The sequence below is a fragment of the Bidens hawaiensis genome, unplaced genomic scaffold, assembly GCF_021521415.1.
Source record: "Bidens hawaiensis isolate Kalapana, Puna unplaced genomic scaffold, B.hawaiensis_p1.1 tig00023535_1, whole genome shotgun sequence".
Classification (NCBI taxonomy): Eukaryota; Viridiplantae; Streptophyta; class Magnoliopsida; order Asterales; family Asteraceae; genus Bidens; species Bidens hawaiensis.
Window position 1 is genome coordinate 273,677 of NW_027505034.1, and position 17,271 is coordinate 290,947.

General features: G+C 33.4%; 3 protein-coding genes across 3 annotated transcripts; 2 read left to right on the plus strand and 1 right to left on the minus strand.

The window, feature by feature from the left end:
• Window positions 1-269: 269 nt before the first annotated feature.
• LOC143610013 (gamma-tubulin complex component 4 homolog) lies at window positions 270-6,112 on the plus strand. Its single transcript, XM_077084614.1, has 14 exons — window positions 270-721; window positions 791-927; window positions 1,716-1,814; window positions 1,894-1,939; window positions 2,028-2,279; window positions 2,526-2,606; window positions 2,689-2,772; window positions 2,905-2,991; window positions 3,084-3,136; window positions 3,231-3,398; window positions 3,986-4,300; window positions 4,363-4,516; window positions 5,841-5,963; window positions 6,047-6,112. Exons 1-14 carry the CDS (start codon window positions 419-421, stop codon window positions 6,110-6,112), a joined length of 1,968 nt encoding a protein of 655 aa, XP_076940729.1. The 5' UTR covers window positions 270-418.
• A 1,975-nt stretch (window positions 6,113-8,087) lies between these two features.
• LOC143610022 (blue-light photoreceptor PHR2-like) lies at window positions 8,088-11,648 on the plus strand. The gene is made up of 4 exons (XM_077084618.1): window positions 8,088-9,035; window positions 10,292-10,518; window positions 11,264-11,353; window positions 11,460-11,648. Exons 1-4 carry the CDS (start codon window positions 8,115-8,117, stop codon window positions 11,518-11,520), a joined length of 1,299 nt encoding a protein of 432 aa, XP_076940733.1. The 5' UTR covers window positions 8,088-8,114; the 3' UTR covers window positions 11,521-11,648.
• An 803-nt stretch (window positions 11,649-12,451) lies between these two features.
• LOC143610019 (large ribosomal subunit protein eL22z-like) lies at window positions 12,452-14,731 on the minus strand. Its single transcript, XM_077084616.1, has 2 exons — window positions 14,501-14,731; window positions 12,452-12,723 (listed from the first exon to the last, which is right to left on the minus strand). Exons 1-2 carry the CDS (start codon window positions 14,722-14,724, stop codon window positions 12,579-12,581), a joined length of 369 nt encoding a protein of 122 aa, XP_076940731.1. The 5' UTR covers window positions 14,725-14,731; the 3' UTR covers window positions 12,452-12,578.
• Window positions 14,732-17,271: the final 2,540 nt, after the last annotated feature.

The following is a 17,271-nucleotide window of genomic DNA, read 5'->3' on the forward strand; positions in this document are numbered from 1 at the left end:
ATGCGGTATTGTTGATCGGAATTGAATCATATGGATGAGCAAAGAGGAAGATATCTAGTTATTATTTACACATTATATTCCGGTTGAACATTCTGTGTAGTTTGAAATTTTAACTGAGAATTGTGAAACATGGCTGAAATTGGAATGGTGATTACTTATGATGATGTAGAGGAAATTATTTATCAAAGCTTTCATTTAAAGTAATTGCTACTAGATTAATGATCTTTATTTATAAATTGATGATTAATTGATTAATATATATTAATGTTGCTACTAGATTAGCGATGATCAATGGATTACTAATGATGACATAGAAGAATTTGTGTATCATCTGCTGAATTTAAAGCAATTTCTATTATATTAATAACCTGTAGTTTTATATTGAATCTTACTGTTAGATTATTATGTGGTGTTGCTGATGAGATGCAGGAGTATCATTGAGAATATAATTAAATTAGGGTTCTACTATCGTGAACTCGATAGATTTGCAACAAAGTCCCGCAACTTAACCTGGATAGGATCAAGGAACGAGTCTCCATTATCACAAACTTCTGAGTCATTGAAAGAGACTGTTGGCAATCAAAGTGTTTACAGGAGGGCTATTGCAAATGGCATAGTAGAATTTCTTTCCATTTACAGATCTGCTGTTTTGCATATTGAACAGAAGTTGATGGCAGATTCTTTACCAATCTTGGCTACAGTTACTCAAGGCCTGAATAAGGTAAACTTGTTTATTTTTTATTTTTATTTTTGTTTTCTTTAAGTTCTCATTGGTGACCGGTTATTGTAGTTTCTTCTTTTCTTTCAACCTCTTTATGAGTTAATTCTGGAGATTGAGCGTGACGGTATCTTTGGCGGGAGACTTCTTAATCTTCTTTATAAACGATCCCACTGTGGGGTCCCGGAGCTGCAGACATGTATTAAGAGGTGTAGTTTTTGTATATGCTGTTTCAAATCTCAATGTGCAAGAAGAATTTAACTAACTAGAAAATGTCTGAACCATAGTTATTAAAAACGGTGCGTCCCTGAGCCTAGGCGAGATTTCAGGGCGAGGCGATAGTCAACCGCCTTGGTTGACTAAAGTCCACATTTTAGGAGTAAAAGCGGCATGTGCATATTTTTTTGATTTTTTTTATTTACTTTGATTTTATGTGATAAAAACTTGAACAACTTACCAAATATTTATGGGATTAACATAATTAACAGTTAATCTCTATCTATATAATGAACGCATTAACCTTTATTATCACATATCAAACAGCCTACCAGCTGCTACCAGAAGAAAACAGGTTAGCAATATATATATATATATTGTTTTAGATTATGAGCTTATTAATATTCTGTTTTGTTTTAATTTTTGTTTTAGATCATGAGGTTATTACTTTTTTTTGCTTTTGTTTTTATATTTATTACTTTATGGATTTTTTTTGCTTTTGAGTATGAACAATTTGGTTATTTTGATTTTCATATGAATTTGGAAACTATGGTTGAGAATTATGCTTTTGAATTGTTTTGGTATTTGAATAAAGTATTGTTTGCCATTATAAATTTTGTTTGTGAATTTTTTTATTTAAGTGCTCATTTTTTGTCTCAGGCCACACTTTTTTTGCGCCTAGCTCCTATAGCCTAGGAGAGGCATGCTCGCCTTGTGTGCGCCTGTCGCATTTAATAACTATGGTCTGAACCAACTTTATTTTGTTATATTATGAATGTAGACTTCTTTGGCATGGACATCAAGTCATGTATAATCAACTTTCATGTTGGATGGTATATGGGATTCTTCATGATCAATACGGAGAATTTTTCATCAGCAGGTAAGTAACTGCTTCACATTGATTCTTTAGCCTGCAAGTGGATGATGGTTTAATGTTTTTACTTTCTACTTTGTAACAGTGATCAATCTTTGAATGATTGGTACATGGGATTCAGTATCTCAAAGGTAAGCTATAGTTTGTATGCATAATTACTGAAATCGATTTAATTTCGAACTAAATTTTAACTTTTCGATTTCCTACAATTTGTTTCAGGAAATGTTGCCAGAATACATTCCAGCGTCGGTGGCAGAATCTGTTCTATTTTCTGGAAAAGCAATCAGGGTTTTTCGTAATCCAAGTTCCTCCTTCCGATCTGTGGATGTGCTGACTCATCAGCAAACAGGGCCACAAACATATAAGGAATCTTTGAGGAAGGAACCATTGTTAAATACATCATTAACAGGAGATGAGTTACTGCCACAATCAGAAGCTGATAAGATCGAATCAAGGCTTACATCTTTGCAGGTTTTATTTATATAAATTTATCAGCATTACCTTATTATTGCTAAGCACTTGCATATACTTCTATTTTCTTGGTTAAATAGTTTTGGTTTAAAGATGAATTTGTAACATAATATTGTATCATTTTGACATGAATAGTTTTGGTTTTAAATAGTTTTGGTCTATAGTGCACTCATTTGGTTATTGGCTAATAGAAAAAAAATATTTTAGTTTTTAAAACTGTAACATAATATTGTATCATTTTGACAGGAATCATCTGAGTTCCACAAAAGATCATTTGAGGAGGCCATCGGTTCAATCAGAACTATTGCAGCCAGCCATCTTTGGCAGGTAGAGTGGCGGCATGCTTTTATACATATTTAAACTTTCATTTCATTCAATAAATACTTAATTTTTTTGTCCATATATGTAGCTTGTAGTTGTTCGTGCTGATTTAGATGGCCATTTAAGGGCCATTAAAGATTATTTTCTTCTAGCAAAAGGTGATTTCTTCCAGGTAATAGTTTATTGCTAATTTACAAACGTATTTCTTTCAGTATATACTGTTTTGTAATATCATCATGAGCCTGATTGGCAAATTACTTTTGTACCCATTTAATTTTCTAATGGAACTTCAATTTAATTTCAGAGCTTTCTTGAGGAGAGTCGTGAGTTGATGCGTTTACCACCTCGACAGTCAACTGCTGAAGCTGATCTTATGGTTCCATTTCGGACGGTAGTTTATTACCATACCAGGGTTATTATTGTCATTTTGTATGGTTGTTATGACATTAGATACCTCCACATGATGTCATACTTCTAATGCAGGCCATAACCAAGACCATCACTGATGATAAATATTTGTCAAAAGTGTCATTGCGGTAAAATCCTATGTTTGTTACAAATCGGTTGTTTGTATGTTGTGTGCAGTCAAATTATTTTTTAACTTTGGTAATAATTAGTGCTTGCTTTCAGGGTCAACATCAGGTCAAACCAAGTAGATTTTCAAAAGTCAACTGATTTTGGCGATGGAGGTCTCGGTGCCTTATCTGATGCCTCATTGGATGGCTGGGATGGTATTTCCCTTGAATATAAAGTTGACTGGCCCTTACAGCTGTTTTTTACTGAAGAGGTTCTCACAAGGTATTGTTGACTTTAATATCTACACCTTCCAGTTATTTTACTTTTCGTTTACACAGGTTTTGACTTTTGTTTGGAACAGGCTTACCAAGTAAAATTTTACTTTTGTTTTTGATTAAATTCAGTGTCAAATGACTATTTTACAACTTCTGTGTAACTTTTCACTAGGTAATTTTGTTATTTAGAGTTAAAACCATGGGTGTAATAGTCATTTTACCTGAACACTGGTCACAAAATGGCAAAATAATACGCTCGGGTGGCTTGCTACCCTTTGCAATACTCTGTGTGACATACATTTTCCATTAATTTTATGCAAATCACCGAAATTGCCATTTTGACCGATGAGTTTGACAAAATAGTTTTTTTTTTTGCTTTTAGTTAAGAAATTGTTTCAGCCAACCAGAAGCTTCCACATGGCACACCCTACTGCACCAAGGGACACTTGTCAAACACCAGTTGATTAGGATGGCTATTTTGCCAATCTCATTGGTCAAGATGGCCATTTTGATTATTTTCCTTAATTTTAACGGGAAAATATCTAAACATTTATGGTTTGTGAACTAGCCTGTTTATAAGCTTGTATGCTTTAGGTACCGAAGAATATTTCAATATCTACTCCGGTTGAAACGGACACAAATGGAGTTGGAGAAATCATGGGAATCCGTAATGCAACAAAGTCACTTAGAGTTTGTCAAACGTCACAATAACAGCGAAACCACCAAAATGTCTCAACAGAAACAACACCACCTTAGACCAATGTGGCACGTTAGAGAACACATGGTGTTTTTGATACGGAATCTTCAGTTTTATATACAAGTGGATGTGATTGAATCTCAATGGAACACATTGCAGTCTCACATAAAGGAGTCACGTGATTTCACCGAGTTGGTGTCCTTTCATCAAGCGTGAGTAAATCATTTAGTTCGTTGCCTTCATCGATGAAGTGCTAAAATGTCGGTTCGTGCAGATATCTGTCGGCTTTGATTTCACAATCTTTTTTGGACATTGGTTCGGTATCAAGGATATTGGATGGAATCATGAAACTTTGCTTGCAGTTTTGTTGGAAGATTGAAAAACAAGAAGATGATGTAAGCATTGAAGAGCTGGAGCAAATAGCTGAGGTACTTAAAACTATTTCGACTTTTTCGTTAAAAACTAACTTGGGTTAACGGTGGGGAAAAATGCGCATTCTTCTTACAAATGATTGGACTAAGTTTGCAGTTATTTAAATCTGGGGACCAAACTTGCTATATGTTCAAACCATAAGAACCACTTATGTAATTTTCTCTAACTTATTTCAACTTTTTCGTTAAAAATTAACTTGGGTTAACGGTGGGGAAAAGCGTGCATTCTTCTTACAAATGATTGGACTAAGTTTGCAGTTATTTAAATCTGGGGACCAAACTTGCTATATGGTCAAACCATAGAGACCACTTATGTAATTTTCTCTAACTTATTTCGACTTTTTTGTTAAAAACTAACTTGGGTTAACAGTGGGGAAACACGCGCATTCTTCTTACAAATGATTGGAATAAGTTTGTAGTTATTTAAATCTGGGGACCAAACTTGCTATATGGTCAAACCATAGGGACCACTTATGCAATTTTCTCTAACTTTATATAAAGACAGATTTACAAATTTTGTCCTTTAAATGAGCAGGGCCTTTAAAAAGTTTATTTGCGGGCGGTGTCCTTTATATGCAAAATGCATTCGCTTTTTGTTATTTACACTAACTGTCATCCAAAAACTTAATTAAATCCAAACATGCCAAGACTTAACGGGGTTTTTGTTTAACATATTTTATTTAGTTTCTTTTTCTAATAATATATTTAATTTATTTTTTAATTATATATACTTAAATAGAATGCGTAAAAGACTTAAATGCCCTCACATGCCAAGACTTAACGGAGTTTTTGGATGCCAGTTAGTCAAAAGGACGAAAATCAAACAAACATGTTATGTAAAGGACACCGCCTGAAATAAACTTTTTAAAGGACCTGATCCATAAATTGCATATGTTTAAAGGACAAAATTTGTAATCCTGTCTTTTATAAACTTTCTAATATTGGTTTACCATTATTTGTTATTGAATTGTGTTGGGCTAAAGCTTAAATATAGCAACTGGATCGGGCCCAATGGCAAAACTTAAAAAACCATTATTTGCCATTCGGTTTATTTTCGGTTACTGTAGCTGAAATTTAGATTTTGTGAAACCCAAAACCGAATTACCAATTCAATTTCGGTTTAAAACTGAAGCGAAGGCCGTATTTATAATTTGTTTCGGTTTATTTGACCCGCTTCCTTTTTAGCTTGTTTCTTTTTTTATAAAAAAATTATACTTTTGACCCCGTTTATGATATAAAAAACATAACTTGCATCGCCCATTCATAAGTAAACTGGTAATTTCTTGTTATTATAACAAGAAATCAAATTCCTTATATACAGGATTATAACAAGAAATCAAATTCCTTATATACGATATTGCGAAGCAGCAGGCTCGCTGGTAGTCAGCGAGCCCCATTTCTTAGGCGATTCCTTTTGCGTTTAAACTTTAATTCCTACTTTGAGGTAATAACTACATTTATGATTATTTTTAGATCAGTAAGATGTGTAACATATATATTTGATCCTTTTGTTAAAAAAATTTGAAGGCAACTGCACATGATGTTATGAATGTCACGAGACCACCGCCGCCCTTCAAACGATTGCAGCTTTAAATTTTCTTAACAGGTACTGCAATAATCTATAGTTTTCTTATAAAATATATACGAAAAAAGACTCTTTTTCGAAGCAAAAAAATAGTTTGGATGCATCAATGATCAATGCAACCAATCAGTTTTATAGCTTTAGATCATTTTAGTAATTGGTATTCTATTTTTATGTAGATAACAAAACTGTTCCACATTTTTCTTCTAATCAATAATAAGAATGGTGATATACATCATAATCCGATTTTTGTCTTTCATATATTCGTTGAGGTAATTATGGCATGGATATCTGTAGTATCAGTTTTTCGTTTTTATTGCATAGTGATGAACATTGTTAATATACATCGCGCGGATTCATTGCAGTGCTTTAAATGTTCAACCTTCGCGTGTTTAGTTTTCACAAACGAATATGAATAAAACATTTTGTTCATTTAGTTAAACAACCAAACATGAGCGTATGTCTTCGTTCATTTATGTTTGTGAGCATTTGTTTGTTTATGTTCATTTATGTTCGTTGGTTTATGTTTGTTAAAGCACATGAACCATTGATTCATGTGTTAGACTTTAACAAGACTTTATACATTTATTCATCCACCATAGATTTTCTTCTCTTTTAAACGACTAATAAGTTTTTTTATAATAACCACCAAAGCAGGCCAAGCAAGACTCTTGCCATGCCAACCGCCAAACTATTAAAAAAAAGAACACCCAAACTAAGAAAACGCCTACACTTTATATTTAACGCCCTTAGTTTTTGTCATGTAAGTATGCAACTATTATTTTAATCACAATTGTTTAATTTGTGAATTTTGATATTGTGTTCTCTAAAAACTCAACTAAAATAGAGAACTACGATAACCATATAATCATTTATTATTGTGTCACGCATAAAAACAATTATCTTAATTGTCTCTCTTTCTACCTTCGACTTAATATGATCGACTTTCACATGTTGTTCTCATAGTTATCTAGTCGCTCATATAGTATATGTTTTCTATGGATTATTACTCATATAATTTTCATTCATAAGATGATTGAGGACATCAAGGTGAAATAGCTTCTATGAGTTAAGAACTTAAGATAACAAGTATACTCCTAAAATACCTTAATCAAACTCATGTAATTTCAACTTCATTTGCTTTCTCGTGAACCTGCTACAACAGAATATAACATAAATTCTCCCCTATTTAGAAAAACTTATTATATAACAAATTTTTATATGGTTAGAACATTCTCATCTTATCCCTTAAAATTATATGAGGGGAGTCTGTAAATTATAGAGTGAGATTTGAGTGTCAATTATAAGGCGTAAAGAGAAAATATAGTGATTTTCTATAAATTTGAGGAAAATTTGTTTGTTCATGTTTATTTTTTAATATTTGTTGAATTGTTTGTGAGTAGAGGAGAAATAAAACTCTAAAGATAAAAGTATAAAAAAATATTATTTAATTAAACATGAGAGAAAAATGTACTGTTTTTTAGTGTAATTATATAGATAAGGATGGAGGATAGGTTGGGAATGCTCTTAAGATATTTGTAGTGAAAAAACTAAAAAATGAGTCGATTTGCGTCATGTGGCGCCTAATCAGCAAAGAGTAGGTTTTTGATTTAGAGGTATAATGGTGTTGCAGCCTCATATGTATATATTACACACACAACCTATTATAATAGTATTATAACAACAACATGCGATAAAAACTAGTTCCCCCAGATTACCCTAATATCACCTGGGGCGGTGTTCCACCTTTTTTTCACCTCTTTTCTCCCTTATTTATTGATCAATACGCATAGTCTAATAGTAAGAACATGTGAGTATACTTTTTATATAAAAAAAATATATAAAAATTTTGTACACTTCTTCTAGTTCCTATCACCTACCACCTTCACTATCCCACCGAACTCACTACAAACCAAACTGCCAGCCCACACAAGATCTATCAAATCCTTCAAATTTAGATACCATCACCATCACCATCACCATCACCATCATCATCCACCGCTCCCCACACCAATGGCTTCCAAACCCCAAGATTCACAAAACCCAGATACCCAACCCCAAGACCAACAAACCCAAATCATCCCATTCACATCCATCACACTCTCACTCCCTAAACACCTACCCATTCATTTCATCCCACCACCAACACTATCACCAAACACCCCCAAACTCCCCACATTTATCAAACTCCCAACTCAAATCACATCAATTTTCAACCTTTCAATCACACATTCAATCTCCAAACCCTCAAAATCAATACCCAAATCAATTACCTCCAAAACCCCTCTTTTAAACCCATTACCCATAACCCCTAACCTCCCCACTGACCCATCGAATGCTGCGGCTCTTCGCCGCGCCTCGGTTGTCTTGTTCCGTAGCGATTTACGGGTTAACGACAACGAGTCGTTGATATCGGCTAACAACGAATCCATTTCGGTGTTACCGGTTTATTGTTTCGATGTTAGTGAGTGTAGGAATTCAAAATTAGGGTTTTTAATCGAGTCGGTTAAGGATTTGAGAAGGAATTTGCAGGCTAGAGGGTCTGATCTTATTGTTCGGGTCGGAAAACCCGAAACTGTGTTGGTTGAATTAGTTAAGGAGGTTAAGGCTGATGGGGTGTATATGCATAGAGAGGTGAGTAATGATGAGGTTAAAGGAGAACAAAAGATTGAAAGTGTGTTGAAAGTTGAAGGTGTGGAGGTTAAGTGTTATTGGGGGAGTACATTGTATCATGTTGATGATTTGCCGTTTAAGTTGGAGGATATACCGATGGATTACGGTGGGTTTAGGGAGAAAGTTAAGGGGGTTAAAGTGAGGAGTGTTGTTGAGGTTGTTGATCGGTTGAAGGGGTTACCGGCTGGCGGGAATGTGGACCCCGGTGAGATTCCGTCTTTGGCTGATTTGGGTCTTGATCCTGTGAGTGATATGACTCGGGTATGGTTTCAAAATGTTGGCTTTTGTTGATCTTGGTTTAAACGTGTGTACATAATGCTGTTGATCAATAGTTGACCGAATGACCGATTATGAACAAGTTTGTTGAGATTAGGGCCTAAGCAGTTAATGCGGAAAAATATCAGATATCGGTCAAGGACCGATATTTGAGATTCGGTTATCGTGGTGAGATATCGGTGGGATATCGGTAATTTTAATATCATGCAAAATTTATATATGTAGCACTTTAACACTAACAATTCAGTATACTCTCTTACTATTAACAAATTATCCTTTTGCAAGTTGCAAAACACTAACAATTATAGCAAGTAGGAACTTATTAAGACTCAAACCACCAACACTAAACCTAAAAGTTGAAAATTAAGACTTAAACACTGACATCGGGAATATCGGTAAAATATTGCCAATATTATCGGTACCGATATTCTGACCGATATTTCACATGAGGACCGATAACCGAGATACCACCTATATACCACCGAGATTGACTGCATAGATTAGGGCTACAAACAAATCTAGATTATTTTTTTAATAGTCTACTTTGGTACAAATATGAGGTGTAAACATATAGGCATTTGACTTCTGTGTTTAAAGAACATCTAGTTATATATATGTGTAATTATTTATGATTGTCTGAATTTGTGGTGAAGGTTTGGTATAGTGTGGGTCGGGCTAATTATGTTTGTTTTATTCAAGTGTTTGAAACTAAAAGTGTTGTTTTCAAGTTAGTTTTTATGAAGATTTTGAGCTATTGTGCTCTCTAATTGACTGCTTATATGATTTTTTCAATTTTTTAGTTTGCAATAATTACTTCAAAAAGTATAAATTGCCTGACTTTATTAGACACTGAATATTTGGGTCTTGATTTAAACCGATGGTGGGCTGAAATTGTGTTTATTGTGATTATATCATTGACTTTTGCACAAGTCAAACCATTTTTTTAAATATAGTTTTAATCATTTAAAATTATGATTCTTAAAGTCACGATATTGTTTTGTTTTTGTTTGTACCTAGGATTATGATCGGCCTGAAAGCGATATATTTTGTGATTTTGAACTGTGTTAATATTGTTGACTATTATGTAAGTCATACTGGTTTATAATGTCTGATTATGATTCTTCAAGTAACAAACATTACTTTAAAAACATCCAAATAGGTTCAAAAATACGCGTCTTAATTAATGTCGATATGGGACCCAAAAGTCATTCATTGTGTTAATATTATTGACTTTTATGTAGGTCAAACCGGTTAACAAAAGTACTCTTATTGGGGGTGAAACCGAAGCACTAAACAGACTTAAAAGATTTGCTACTGAATTCCAAGGACAACCTCCAAAAGAAACCAAAGATGGAAATAACGATAGCATTTATGGTGCAAATTTTTCTTGTAAAATCTCCCCATGGCTTGCAATGGGGTGTGTTTCACCTCGTGCCGTGTTTGATGAATTGAAAAAATCCACTTCTAGGTATTGTCCAATTCTTTTTTTATGTATTGTTAATATACACATAATATATAATGCATGCCAACGCCACCCAAGTATTCTGAAACTACTTTATAAGTCAACCAAGTATTTATATGGTTTTATTAAACCGAGCATGAGCTCGGCTGGTGAGTGGTTATTTCAAGCTCGAGCTCAAGCTCGCCTCGTTTATTATTTAATAAATAATTTATATACATTTTAATTTATTTTACTCTATATATTTATAATTAAACATTTTACATATAACATAATGTGTATTATTTAGTTAATTTTATCACATTTTTTTATATATTATAATTATTATAGTTATCATATGAATTCATGTTAAATATACCAAATAAAAGTTGTATTATAATAGGCTGTTTTACGCTCGTGAGCCACAGCTCGAGCTTGATAAGTAAAGCTCGGGCTCATGCTTGTTTATTAAACAAGCTTCCTTTAAGGCTCAAGCTTGTTTAAGCTTGGCTTGCTTTGAGCGAGCTTATCTCATTTACACCCCTGGGTTTTATAATATTCCGGAACTACAAAAAGGCCTTCAGTTTTTCTTTGACATTTTCATTATCAGACGTATTTTTTGGCATGGATTGTAATACATAAAACTAGATATATATTTTTGTGGCCTATAAAGTAGTTTCAATATATGAATGATGATAATGCATAAAGTTGAATACTTGGGTGGCCCCCACATATATTATTGTTTTTGTATTGACAAAAAGTGTTAAATATATAGAACAATTTCCGCTAGCTCAAATGGGAAAGATGGTGATGATTCCGGGATGAATTGGTTGATGTATGAGCTTCTATGGAGGGATTTCTTCAGGCAAGTTGTGTTAATTGTTTTTTACGTTCGATTCAAAGTTACAAGTTTGCCCTTACAGTGAAAGATTAAACCGTATCTTATTTCTATATTGTATTGGAAAATGCAGATTCGTCACGAGGAAATACAGTTCGTCGAAACAACATAATAAGGCTCCGGTCACAGCTTGAAAGTTGAGACCGTGTCAAATTCTTTTTTGGTGATCGGTCGCCAGAAAATTCATTCATTTTCATGCAAATGTGTTACATCACCTTTGATGTTAAAAGACCCTATGCAGCTGTATTTTGTTTGTTTTGTATGTATTTATTAGGTTGTTAAGTATAAAGGCCATTGAATAAACTTAGTTTGATAATTATTGCAGCAATACTGCTAAAAATTTAAGTTATGATTTATTTAAGTATTATAATTATGTACTGATTAGATTTAACTAAATATATAAATAATAAACGAGCTTAGATCAAACTAAGCTCAGGTTTGTAACATTAGCTATTAGTCCATCTCAGAGTTTCTTCGTATATGCGTATTGATCTCTCAACCAATGAAATGCGAGAAGTGAAAGCGCTCTTTTGCGTACACATTTTCTTGATCGTTGAAGCACTCTTTTGCATACACATTTTCTTGATCGTTGAAGCGCTCTTGCAAAATATGCAATGATTGGCAAGTAAATTAAACACCTTTGCTTAAATTGAGCATATGTGATTTTGAAATATTCGACATTGCAGAGGTGAAAAATCAGTTTGGTACAAAACATTTACGGGGAACACTTTTTAGTCAAAAGTTAACATAAACAAATCCAGGTTGGTTTTAAGTGAAACCCGAGAGCAAGATTAGCTAATTAAGTCGGCAGGTTAAAACTTCAAAAGCTTATTTCGACGGATTTTATCAATACATTATATATTAAAATCGACAAGCCGTTCACATTTAAAAGGCGGTCAATTTTTTTTTATTCCCGTTAATCATTATAAAGGAGTCATGTTCATGTCAACCATAAATTTAAGATCAGGTTTGAGTGCACAAATTTAACACATAAACTTGATATTCATGAATCCGTTAACCCAATTCGAAACCTTAAGAATCAATGAGATGGTGTAACAAGACAAGTTTAGAAAAGCACATAGACCATAAATTTTACTGCAAACAGTATCTTTAAAATCTGAAGCAAAATCAAAACCAATATAAGTTCAAGAATCACATGTAAAAAAAAACCCTACAAAAAGAAACACCTTGCTTAATCTTCCTCCTCGCCCTCGTTCTCAGCAATGTTGAAGTATCTTAGCTCATAAACATTGCGGTCTTTGTTGGATGCGATCACACGAAGCCAGTCACGCACGTTGTGCTTCTTCAAGTACTTCTTTGTCAAGTACTTCAAGTACCTATAACAAAAAACTAAAAGATTATTTACCTTATCAAAATGAGAATCTTTATTACATACTTAGGTTCAATATCCAACAATTTATATATATCAAATTATATTGTTTTTTACACACTACACTGAAACTTCAACATCATCACCATCTATTAAAAACTCAAGATTGTTTGTAAATGAACTAACAATTAAATCTAATATACTTAGTAATCTAAGCACATTCTACCAATTTAGATTTAAACATATATCTTACATCTTTAAGCAAAAAATGTTTGTAAATGACAAGGGGTGTAAACGAACCACTCTTTATATTCATATTCAAAGTTTATCTTCTCCAAATATCAACCTTCTAGACGTTTCAAGTTTATCTTCTCCTCAGTTATCACTACCATCTTTTAAATCAGTTCAAACTCACCTAATTATTACACATATGTTTATGACTTAAGAGGTATTTTTCTTCATTATTACTTGTTACTATACCTTTTACTTTTTACTCAATTTAAGTGTTTTGCAACTTCTAAATATGCTTTTATAATGTTTCACCTACGTATTAAGTATTCATGTTTAGTTTTACAAATATGTTTTATCTTTATGATTGATTTTCAAGTAAAATATGTCATGTATAATTAATTTTTAGTAATTTTAAATTGGGCGCCTCACATACGTAAAGCTCTCACTTCGCGCCTAGCGCTTCGGATTTTTGAACCAAAACGCCTCGCCTAACGCTTTTTTAAACCAAGTATATAACATAACATAATACACAATATTTTTTTAGAGCGGCCACTTTCTTTTGTTTTATAGATCAACGCACTCCGCATGCCTTCAAAGTTTGGCTTGGGTGTTCCCCTGGAAAACCCAAAACACATATTCGCTACTTTTTATTTTTCATAATTCTATATTATATACACTAATGATTATTTATAAATTATAAAACTATTAATACATTGAAAATTTTGTAACAAACCCGTTTTAAAAACTAGCTCATTTAAGCAGCATTAGACTTACCAAGTCAAGCTAAAACACTTCTATTAAACAAACTTGCTTTTAAAAACTAGCTCGATTTGATTCAAGCTAAAGCTCTTCAATTAACGGGGTAATTGGGATTACCTATGAACAATGTTGTAAAAGTCGCTAGGCGGTCCCTAGGCGGCCGACCCCCTTGGAGGGAGTACTCGGAGTGTTCGGACATGGTAAATATAAAGAAAATTAGTATTTGGTTATTATATATATGTCAAATATCATAAGTTTACTAATATTTATAACAAAATAGGTGAGTATCAATATAAATAAAAGAAATACATTTTTAAATATAAAATATTCTAAAAATTACTAATCATTAATTAAAAAAATGATATTTGTTCTTTAATATTATTGAAATAACAATTATGTTTTATTTTTTTTTTAGTCAAAATCAGTCCAAGTTCACCGATAAGATGTGATTCTGGCTGAGGTTGACCACATTTGACCGATTCTTAGTAACTAGGCGGATTTACAGAAACTCGCCTCGGTGACATACCTTGTAGCGAGTACTCGGAGAGTACTCCGAGTACTCGGCCTTGTAATCCTACTTTTACAACATTGCCTATGAAAACTACTTATTATAACTATTCAATAAGTTAATAAGCAATACCAAACACCCCCTAAACAATGTTACTTTTAAAAACTAGCTCGATTAAGCTCGGCAAATTTAAAGCTAACAGAATCATAAACCAAAACAAGCAACAACCAACAACAAAACAGAATGCAATTTATTATATAATCAAACCAAATAATAATAATAATACCTCTTGGAGAAGTTAGTATCAGCAGTAACAGAGATGTTATTCTTGTCACGAGTAATGGTAACAGAGTCACCCAAATTACCACCAACCTTAATCCGCTCTTGCAAAAACTTCTCGAGAGAAGCAATCTCCATGATCTTATCCTCTACTGGCTTTCCGCAGTCGATCACAAACCTTGATGTTGTCTTCTTCTTCCCGCCCTTGGCACCGGCTGCTGCTCGACTCATTTTTATTGTTTCTACGAGTCATGAATTTGTTATTAATAATAATAATAAATCTAGTAAGAAATTGTTATTAATAATTAAAATACTAAAAAGTTGCTAATATGGAGGACTGGGGTGGATGATGATACCTGTGGCGGCTACCTGCGATTACGAAATTAAGAGAAATGTGAAAGAGAGGTGCTATAAGGTGAACGAGAAGTGTTTTTAGGGTTGTCAACTGGGCTTTTTTTGGAAAGGCTTTGAACCCGATAAAATTTGGGCCATATTTGCACAAATAAGGTTTTTCTAATACATGCGTTCGGGTATAACTGGGTATTGGAAAAACGTGGTTCCGGGTATGGGACCGGTTCGGGTATAACTGAGTACGAATCGGGTTCGGTTCAGGTTTGGTTTTAGTACTGAAATGCATACTATATATGTACCATACGGGTATGGTAGGGTACGGGTTCGGGTATTCAAAACCCGGGTATAAAAAAACCGGTTTCGGGTTTTTATTTCCGGTCCGGTTCCGGGTTCGGGGTTTAGTACTGAAATGCATACTATATCCGTACCCTACGGGTATAGTAGGGTACGGGTTCGGGTATAAAAAGACCAGTTTCGGGTTTTTATTTCCGGTTCGGTTCCAGGTTCGGGTTTTTTGTGCACCTTTATGACCGGGTATTAGAAAATCGGGTATTGATTATACGAATCATACTGATGGGGTATAGAACCGGGTATACTAAAACTATATATTTGAATACCTTATTTTCAGGTATTAAACAAATCTTATTTTCGGGGTTGTTTTCAGGTACAGTTGGGTTTTTAAGGGGGTGCACTTTTTAGGGAATTCTTTGGGTACAGATTTGGTATTTGAAAAACCCGGTTTTGAATATTACCATGTACAAATCAGGTTCAGTACCGGTTACGGGTTTTGGTATTAAAATGTTTACCATATCCGTACCCTACGGGGTACGGGTTCTGGTAGTAGAAACCCGGGTATAAAGAAAACATAGTTCAAAGTATTTTTTATTTTTTTTATTTTTTTTATCTGGTTCACGGTTAAGTGGTGTTTGCATTTTTGGCCGTTAGGGTGGTAAAATTTAATAAAAATGTTTATTTATTTATAGAAAAGTGTAATGTGTATATTGAAAAGTTAAAGAAAAATACAGCTGTTAGCCCTCCATGATCGTAGAATTAGTAGCATATGCGCCTGACAACAAATGTTCATATTTTATAGCAAGTATTAATGTGGTTACTTTGTTAAGAAAAAGTTTTCGATCAAATCTTTGATTAGTAACGCGATATAAAGAATTAGTTCACTCTGTTTATAATTTTGATAAATTCAAAAGGATGATTAATAGCAATCCCGCTTGGTGAAATCCTTCGTGATCTTCTTGCACTGAAAGCAAGTAGCTTTTTTATTAAAGATAATAATCTAAAAAAAACAATCATGTGTTTCATTTCGACAAATAAAGCAATCTTCGAGAGAATTTAGAGAGCAACCAGAGAGCTTTGAAATGTTTCACTTATAGATAGATTATAGATACAGATAGATCGCCCGTCAACATATTCAAATTTTGTGTCTTTCATTTCAACAAAATGGATTTATACATTTACATTCAAACAGTCGAATATATATTTTGGGCATTGAGACGGCTAATGATCAAGTATTTCAACTTTACAACCCCTTTATTTGTGACGACGACATTCATTTTAATTGAGACACTTGAAAATATCAATCGTAAAATGAGACACTTGAGTGTTATACTTAATGCTATAGTGCATTAGTGCTTGCAAGTTGCATGATAACAATCACATAGTTCATGTGAAGAATGCGTTCTACATTACTAGTGACTAAAAAAAACATAATAATTTGTTCACGAGATAACTTGTTTTTGCTTTTAGTTCTTCAATTTTTGATGTATTTCAATATATATATATATATTTCAACAAATTGGAGAATAAATTAGTATTTAGGTGTTCGATTAGAGCCGAGGAGATAGATTGAATAACTGAATTCTTTTAGTTATGAACATGTCAACCGGAAAAGATAATACTACTCGAAATCTTTTTAACTACATGATGCTTTTTTTATCCAATCCATTTTTACCATGCCGAAAGATTGAATAACCAAATTCTTTTAGTTATGAACAAGTCAACCGGAAAATATAATATTACTCAAAATCTTTTTAACTACATGATGCTTTTTTTATCCAACTCGTTTTTACCATGAAGAAAGTTCTCTGCACGCGGGGATGGGTTTTCCAAGCCGAAAGTTCTCTGTACTTGGGGATGGGACGTCAACACGGTTAGCAATAAATGGCAATACCTCATAAGAGTGTACTTCCATTTAGAGGTGCACGAATCGGGTTTTTCAAATACCCGGTATAGGGTATGGAATTGGTTTCGGGTATGACAAAATCGGGTACTGACAATACCCGGGTCGCGTCCGGGTATTGCCTCTAAAAACCATACCCTATGTATTTAGGGTCAGGTATAGAACCGGGTATTTGAACACCCTATTTCCGGGTATTGAAAAATCTATATTTTCGGGTTTTTTCGAGTTTCTTT

What these genes read in the sequence shown, in the direction of transcription:
- LOC143610019 (XM_077084616.1), bottom strand. Translation starts at nt 14,724, where the DNA reads ATGAGTCGAGCAGCAGCCGGTGCCAAGGGCGGGAAGAAGAAGACAACA. An exon ending in GATACTAACTTCTCCAAGAG is followed by an intron (nt 12,724 to 14,500) that starts GTATTATTATTA and finishes TTTTTGTTATAG; the next exon opens with GTACTTGAAGTACTTGACAA.
- LOC143610022 (XM_077084618.1), top strand. Translation starts at nt 8,115, where the DNA reads ATGGCTTCCAAACCCCAAGATTCACAAAACCCAGATACCCAACCCCAA. An exon ending in TTGAAAAAATCCACTTCTAG is followed by an intron (nt 10,519 to 11,263) that starts GTATTGTCCAAT and finishes TTAAATATATAG; the next exon opens with AACAATTTCCGCTAGCTCAA. An exon ending in CTATGGAGGGATTTCTTCAG is followed by an intron (nt 11,354 to 11,459) that starts GCAAGTTGTGTT and finishes TGGAAAATGCAG; the next exon opens with ATTCGTCACGAGGAAATACA.
- LOC143610013 (XM_077084614.1), top strand. Translation starts at nt 419, where the DNA reads ATGAGATGCAGGAGTATCATTGAGAATATAATTAAATTAGGGTTCTAC. An exon ending in TTATGGTTCCATTTCGGACG is followed by an intron (nt 2,992 to 3,083) that starts GTAGTTTATTAC and finishes CTTCTAATGCAG; the next exon opens with GCCATAACCAAGACCATCAC. An exon ending in AGCTGGAGCAAATAGCTGAG is followed by an intron (nt 4,517 to 5,840) that starts GTACTTAAAACT and finishes CCTTATATACAG; the next exon opens with GATTATAACAAGAAATCAAA.